At 34.0% G+C, this 8049-nt stretch overlaps 1 protein-coding gene across 3 annotated transcripts; it reads right to left on the reverse strand.

Annotated features, from left to right (window-relative positions):
* Nucleotides 1–3662: 3662 nt before the first annotated feature.
* LOC140013673 (uncharacterized) lies at nt 3663–7595 on the reverse strand. Of its 3 annotated transcripts, XM_072063348.1 has the most exons (6): nt 7265–7592; nt 5875–6044; nt 4912–5010; nt 4767–4800; nt 4649–4673; nt 3663–4164 (listed from the first exon to the last, which is right to left on the reverse strand). In XM_072063348.1, exons 2-6 carry the CDS (start codon nt 6040–6042, stop codon nt 3777–3779), a joined length of 714 nt encoding a protein of 237 aa, XP_071919449.1. In that variant the 5' UTR covers nt 6043–6044; nt 7265–7592; the 3' UTR covers nt 3663–3776. The 3 variants fall into 3 exon arrangements, with proteins under 3 accessions (XP_071919449.1, XP_071919448.1, XP_071919450.1); XM_072063347.1 differs by having other exon boundaries at nt 4649–4800; nt 7265–7595; XM_072063349.1 differs by lacking the exon at nt 4912–5010 and having other exon boundaries at nt 4649–4800; nt 7265–7590.
* Nucleotides 7596–8049: the final 454 nt, after the last annotated feature.

The following is an 8049-nucleotide window of genomic DNA, read 5'->3' on the forward strand; positions in this document are numbered from 1 at the left end:
CCCATACTTAAATCATTACTTGTGCTCAAGTAATAAGAAAATTTTACTCAACAATGGTTTAAGAAATGAAACAAATCAAGTGAATCCGAAATTCAAGTTTTACTCAACTTAGCAAACTTTCATTATGCAACCATTCATATCGCTTATAATACTCGTCATATCATGTAAAAGAGAGACAATTATACCTGAAATTCAACCAAACAAATTCAAACTCTCTATCTCACCCAATTTCACAAATAAGTAACCTATATAATCACCTTAGAGTTTCTTCATTCAAATTGAAGTTAAACCTTTACGAACCTCTAGAGGGGAATGTTCACTTTCTTTTTCCTTTTATTTACTCTTAACTTGTGAAAATATCTTTTGACGCGAAAATCGATATTTTTAAATAAAGATTCCCGATTACTCAAAACTTTCACTTATTACTCCTTTATAACAGTGAGAGGTAACAGCGAAAATGTAATCAATAGCCAAATTTTGAATTTGCAGTAGCCAAATATCACATTCATAAGGGTTAAAAACAAAAAGCCCCCCGTAGTATACCTAATACACATAAAAGCCCCCTATAGTTTCATTAGGGTGGTGATTTTTGGTGTAAGAATCATTAGAAAAGGGAGATTTTTAGTCATTAGGGTGGTGATTATCAGATTTTAGTCAGAGAGAGTTTGGAGAGAGTCTTTTTTTGTTCTTTCTAACAAGAGATTTGTGAGAACAATTGGAAACTTCATTGTACAACTTATTTTGTTGAAGAAATAGAAGATCATTGGGAGCTTGTTCATCATTTTGGCTAAGCTTCCTTTATCTATTTTTTTTACTTGTGATTCAATATGTATTCATGCAATGAAGCTATGTACCTTCTTGTCATATATCATATGAGTAACTAAATTTCTAGATTTAGAGAGTAGATGAAACTTATGGCTACTTGATATGAAATGAATATGATTTGCACTTGTTATATCTTGTCTTAACTTGTTCATTTATGCATATTTATCACTTATTGTTGCTTGATCACCAATAACAAGTTATCAGTTGTTATTATTCAATGAAAATTGACAATAATGATGGAACAACATAAATGGAGCTTAAGCAGTATACTCATAAGAATGGAGATACACTTAAGTGAATTATCTTTACATTTCATGACTCGCAAGTGGATTATCCAAATGACTCGAAATTTTCACTTATCACTCCTTTATAACGGAGTGAGAACCTTTATAATTTGGCTACTGCAAATTCAAAATTTTCACATTGATTCCATGACTATTATAAGATTGCATATATGCTGGAGATAAAAATTGAATTGCTTCAATTGTTTTATAGGCCAATACTAGCCAATGGATGTTGGTGCAAATGAAAGGTATTCGTATCCCTTAATCATGGGATTTTGAATTCGAAACATATGAAAATGGATCGAAAAATCAATATTGGAAAATTTTCCTCCACAAGGTGCCGCACTAAACTCAAACATGATTACTCACAAACCTTAAAATGGATGTGATACCTGTGGTTTATTTAAAAAAAAAAAAGGCCAATACTCATTAGTATTGAAATTGTTTAAATTAGAATATTTTGAATTCCTTAGGAGTTTAGTAGTTATCGCTCTCCTCACTGTTTCATCAACGGTTTTGTATGCTGAAATTTTTCAAAAATAATTTTAGTATAAAAATTCAATTTGAGCATGTTTTATTTTCGTGATCTATTGATATTTTATGTGAGAGGTGATCTCATGCCTAAAAGATTGTGGGTGGTGCTTTCATGAAAAACTTTGCTTTAATTAACTGTCTTGACTCTTGGTTACGTTTTTATGAGTTGATGGGATGTTTGTTCCTCACTCATAGTTAGACATGTCAATGGGTAGGGTCTGGGTTGGATTTCTTTAATCCAGATCCAAACCCATTTAATTTAGTTAGATTCAGACCCAGATCCAGACCCTTTTGGGTCTGAAAAAGTAAGTCCATATCCAATCCTTATGGATCTGCGTATTCAATGGACATCCATGGGTATTTTCTGAACATACTAAAGTAAAAATGTATTTAAAATATATAGAGTTCATAAATAATGTAAATACCATTCAATTTTTGTTTTCAAATAATAAAATTAACATTCAACAAGTTGAATGCAATATTGTGAATTCAAAGAAAGAATTATTACTGACTACTTCTATATATTTTCAAAAATTCAACTGCATCTACATCCAATATTTCATTTGTTTGTCTTTACCTATTATCCTTTTCTTGAAAAGTTTGTATCAATTACAATGACAATTAGGACTAGTTTTTAAAAAAAGAAAACAACCACAACATATATAAATATTTAGTCTTATTAAAAAAAATGTAATTTTGTACCTCTTTTTCTTATTAAACTTTAATGTTGGTAGATGTCTTGCAATCCAGCACTAAAATAGTGAATGAGATAAAAGTCATTTGACTAAGGACCGATGGCAAATAAATAATAGAATAAGAAAATTTATAAACACTTACTCATTTTTTTTATTCAATCCAATCATCAGTAATTACTAATGTTTCAACAAGCAATTTGGCACAAGTCTCATCAATCACCCAACCACCAATACTAAATGCAGATTCTAATGCCATAAAATCTTACTGTATTCGATCCAATAGTCATAAAATATTATATTATTTTATAAATTTACTAATATATATATATTATTTAATTAAATAAATATGGGTCTGGATAAGGTCCGATATGAATCTGGATTTGGATATGGATTATAGAAAACCAGACCCTACCCAGACCCATGACTCTCTCACTGGATCTGGGTCTGGGTAGGGTCTGGATTTGAGAAATTAAATCCAAACCCTACCCAAATATATTGAGTTTGGGTTGGATTTGGATAAGACCCGACCCATTGACATGTCTACTCATAGTTAAGGTTGAAACTTATCGAACGTCTTGACCCTCTTAGTGCTTTATAACAGTTAGAATGGATATCCAAAATTGCAAACAAAATTTAAGGGTCCTTAAACCCATTAGGCTATTGTATTAACATTAAACTATATTCAATTGATCTGTTGTGAAAATTGAATAAAGCTCCGGTCATTGATACATGTGTGTGCGTGTTTGCATGGTCTGATTGATACTAATCTGAATTGCAACCAAGTATTCGTGTAGGTACGTGCATGCTTCAACTATGAAATGAAAATTTTTTATTCTACTGTTACAAACAGTCCATCAGTCCACCTATTGATGGTGTCCGTGGATAAGAGTGCTATTGATTATAGACGAATTTAAAATTTTGTGATAACGCGTGATTTTGTACTTATAGTTTTGAGAGCTGAACTCATTTACATGTAGACTGATCAAAATATTCATTTTGCTTATCCAAATCAGACCATGCAAGAATTGGAATTTTTGGGCTATCAAATATCTTACAGGGGAAAATTTAAGAGAATCGAAGAACAATTTTTCTCTTATTTCGGCAGCGTTTCTTGATCTTGAGCAAATGAATTTGACCGTCGTTTAGATATACAATCCAAAAATTTAACAATCGATTCACAGATCCGCATATATAACACAAAAAATTCTATTTTCACTTTCTCCCCGACCAAAACGTGCTAGTATGTCAAAATCCCAGGGGGCATCTGCATACGACATGCATATTCCTAGTAGTGCGTCATGGATCATAAAGAAACAATTCAATATGGTAATACTGGCAAGGCACCCAAAGAGATTAAACAACTAAAATACGACTACAAAACTTGGAATACTGTCTTTACTAATGAGCTGTCCCGAACTACAGCACAACTTGATACAGCTTAAAAAAGCCAATTTAGACTGATGTTTCCAAGCCAAATGAGAAGCGGAAACTGAGCCATGGCAATGAAGAGCAGGAGGTAATGATGCCGGCTTGAATCATAACTCCTCACCTCTGCGAAAAGAACTCTCTTCATTGTCTTCACCAAGAAAATTCCCATGCATAAAGATATCCAGGGTATCAGAGCGTAGTATGAATAGCTCCAAATAAGTTTTCCCACAACGGCCAGAGACAATCCCGTGAATGTATATCCGGCATATGCCACAATGTCAAGTAAAGGAGCCTCCCCGCCACTCAGCGAAAACAATGACATTTTCAGTAGAGCAACTTGCAAAAACCATCCTACCAATCCCTTGGCAAACAACCAATTTAGAGCTTCCGGCCTAAACCTGCAAAGAAACATCAATTTGCTCAACAAAAGAACCAAATAAAAAGAAATTGGAAAAAAGTCAAGTCAGCAAGGAAGAGAAAATGAGAATCAGAAAAAAGACAGACTACTTAGGATGCTTCCCAAAACCTAACCCAATCTAAAATTTGTGAAGCTAATTTACCAAAAGCAGTGAAATACTCCACCAGACAATGCTAAGAAATCATTTTAACCTGTTATCCTTCGTTCCTTTACTTTTCAATACAGCACCAAACACCAAATAAAGATAAATAACATATTTCCTGAATTACTTTGAAATTTTTAATAATTAAATCAATGTCATGATCAAATAACTTCCTACTATTGCAGTCATTTGGTTCCCAAATCCAAGGACTCTTCCCCAGGAAAGGTTAATTGAAGTGAAAAAATGTTAACCAAACTACTTGCAGCCATTGTGTTAGCTAAAGATAGATCATCAGTAGAGAGATACAAAATAGGAAGCTTACTTTCCATTAAGACCCAATGATAAGCCTGCAAGAATAACATATGTTCCAAATGCCATGAATGGAATGTACAAATCTGGAGCATTAATGTCATATATAGGAGGCTTGTAAGAGAGCCTACCACCTACTGGCTCCGTGATTCTTGTCCAGTGACCCTGAAGGAGAATCCAACAAAGTAAGAAGACTTTTCATTTGCTGGAGGAAGCAAGAAACAAATTAAAAAAAAAAAAAAAAACCACAGCAGTGGGCAGCAAACTGGAACTTACTCTGTGAAGGAAGGGGAAAAGAACAACCTTCAATTTGTTTCTCACATATTGGTCATTCACTTGGAAATAGTATTGAGGATCAGAAAAATATCTACTAATCTGCCCGTTGTTAAAAAAAAAAAAAAATTATGGATCAAAACATTTTATACCTCAACAAACACAAGGCAACGTCAATCCAGCTGTGAACATATATATAGATATGGACTAACAAAAACTATTAGACCATTTTAAAACATTTAAAGCTTTCTCAAGCTCAAACAGCAATTTAAAAAACTAAAATTTCAATACAGGTTATATCGCAAGCCAGAAACAGAATTAAAGAATGACATTGCCTAATGTCAAAAAATGCGGTATCAGTGTACAAATGTAATTGGAGTTCAAGAACACTCTCAACAAGAAGTGGGACCCAGGAGAAGACAACTATTTTGCCTATTTTCTTTGTCCGGCGAAAAATAAAATGAAGCAGTCTAAGCAGCGAAGAACCAACAAACTATTATTTCCTTTTATTTTGCCATCTCTAAACTTCTTTCCAAAGGTCCAAAAACCTTGCACTCACTTGGGTCAATTTTTTTTATCAGCTTTAACTTTGAGCAGCTGAAGGATGGATTAATGCCAATCACTACTTTAGAGCTACGGTGCACTCTCATAGCCAATCCCAGCTTTAGTATTAATTGATTCATATTAGCTAAAGGCGTAAAGGTTCATCAGTATACCTTCTACAAGCAGTAATAAAATTGGTACTTATTTTGCTCACCCGATCAATCACTTTAGCCATTGGTACGTCAATTTCCAGAATGTCTAGACTTTGATGGGACTAGGTTTGAATGCCTCATCACTTGACAAAAGGAAAAATAAACTGGGGGCTTATACTTTTCAAGTTATACTAGAGAAGATAACAAGTGTGTACAGCTTTTAGCCCAAAATGAATCCTCGTATATAATCATAGCAACTATGATGACTTACATTGCTTTGAACATACTCAGAACTTGATCCTAAGATTTTCTCCCCATAAGCTCCCAATCCCCCTCTGATAAGATCAGATCCTGCACCATAGAAGGAACTCCCAAATGGATTTGGTTGGGAGTTAGGTGGCTGTCTAGGCACCCCAGGCTGTCCAAGATTATCGTACATTTCTGTAAAATTCCAAGATTAAGAATATGTTAAACAGGGAAGCAGCACTTAAACTACATCAAGATCATGGAATACCTTTTTGGCTACAAAAAGGAAACTTAAATTGACAAACCAAGAGGGGCAGCCATGTGTAAAATGCATATTTATTGGTACATACGAGTTACCCCCCCCCCCCCCCCCAAAAAAAAGGGGCAAGTTCTACTGTACAAAAGCTAACCTAGTCATTTCACCATTGAGACAAACAATTCTCATTTTGCAATTTTCCTACTTCTTTTCCCCTCAACCTTGAACTTGACCTTCTCATTCTTTTTCTAGAAATTCTGCCAAACAGAAGCACATCATGGGGGGAGAGGTTGAAAATCTTTCTTCTTTTTTTAGCATCATTAACTACAAAACTGCAAGGCGTTCCATTAAACACTATCATTCTTCATTTTACAGATCCACTAAATTGAACACCCTTTGAATTCTACTTCACTACATCAGCATCCAAACTTAGCATGATCCCTCTGTGTAAACAGCATCAAGTAGGCAAATCAAAAGGCAAAAGCAAACAGTAAAACATTTAGATTCAAACAGAAGTGTGCAGTCAAGAAACCTAACTGTTTTATTGCTCTATCACATAACAGTTATTTTGATGTTACATAAATCTCCAAATTCTTCTCTGTTTAATCTGAACATATAGTTGCGCCTACATGACTGAGCACTACCCAAAACAAAGGATATCATTAAAAATGAGGAAAAAATAAAACTACACTACTTACCTGTAAAGTATTTAAACATTCACCAAGATGAAGTAAGGTTCATCTAACGCCTTTCAGAATCTAGATATTCAAATCCTCAACTCTTTCCACAATTGTCACATATTTTTTTGAAACATTTTTCTTAGTGTGAAAAATATTTCAGTCATATATCACAATAATTGTCACCTTAATTCACCAGATTCAGGACTGAATCAACAAATAAACTGTCAGGACAATTTTTTCCTTTCTCCAGGAACCGCGTGTAGGAAAAAAGACAGGGTAACCACTCCCCAGAAGAATTAAGCGTGAATCACAAATTAGAGGAGACCGCTCGACAACACAATTAAAATCGAAATTCAAAATTCTCCCAAACAAAAGCAAGTTGCTAAGAAACATGATCCGAACTCGAAACCCTAACAAGTCTCTAGATGTAAAAAAATCGATTAATTAAAAAAAAAAAGAAAAAAAGATAGCAATATTACCAGTTGGAGCGAGACAGAGGAAAAGGAGTGAGTAGAGTAGATAGATCTGCAATCAAAAGTTCTGTAGGAAAAATAGCTTGGATTTGGAGTGCGGCGGAGGATTCCAAAGAAAAAGAGATCGCTGTGTGCTAATGCGTGCGAGGAGGACTGATTTTGGGGCCGGAGGAGCGGCTGCCCTGCCGCTGGTGCTGGGTGGACGCGGATCGAGTTGGCCCAGATTTGAGCTGGGGAATATGACGAGTAGGGACTGGCGTTCTCCTTCACCTTTTACTTCATCGATAAGGAAAAGCGAATAGGAAGACTTGCTACTTTCTGGAATTACATTCTATTATTATCGAAAAATAAGGGAATGTTATTCAATTTTATTATCAAGAAAGGACATGTGACCTGAAAATATTTGAAACAAATATAATTTATTTTAAGGCGTGTTTAATAAAATTGAAATTTGAAATCTGAAACTTGAATCTATTAAATCATTGAATTGTTAAGTATTAAATCGAATTAATTTTGGGAACAAGTTTGGCCTTTAAAATTCAAAATTACTTAATTAATTCAGATATTTAATTTTTTGTTATCGAACAGTTTGAATATGTTAAGATTCCATTACATTAAATATAAGTACTGAATTGAATTTTTAAACAGAAATTTAGTAAGAAAATTTAAAAAAAAAGGTAAAATACAATAAACCCGCTAAACTATCTGCCGATGCCACTTTGTTTCCCTTGTTATGGAAAGCTCTCAGTTTGAATAAGTAACTTACAATCCAAATACACTGTTTGGATTCT

The sequence above is a fragment of the Coffea arabica genome, chromosome 8c (genome assembly GCF_036785885.1).
Source record: "Coffea arabica cultivar ET-39 chromosome 8c, Coffea Arabica ET-39 HiFi, whole genome shotgun sequence".
In the NCBI taxonomy this organism is placed as follows: Eukaryota; Viridiplantae; Streptophyta; class Magnoliopsida; order Gentianales; family Rubiaceae; genus Coffea; species Coffea arabica.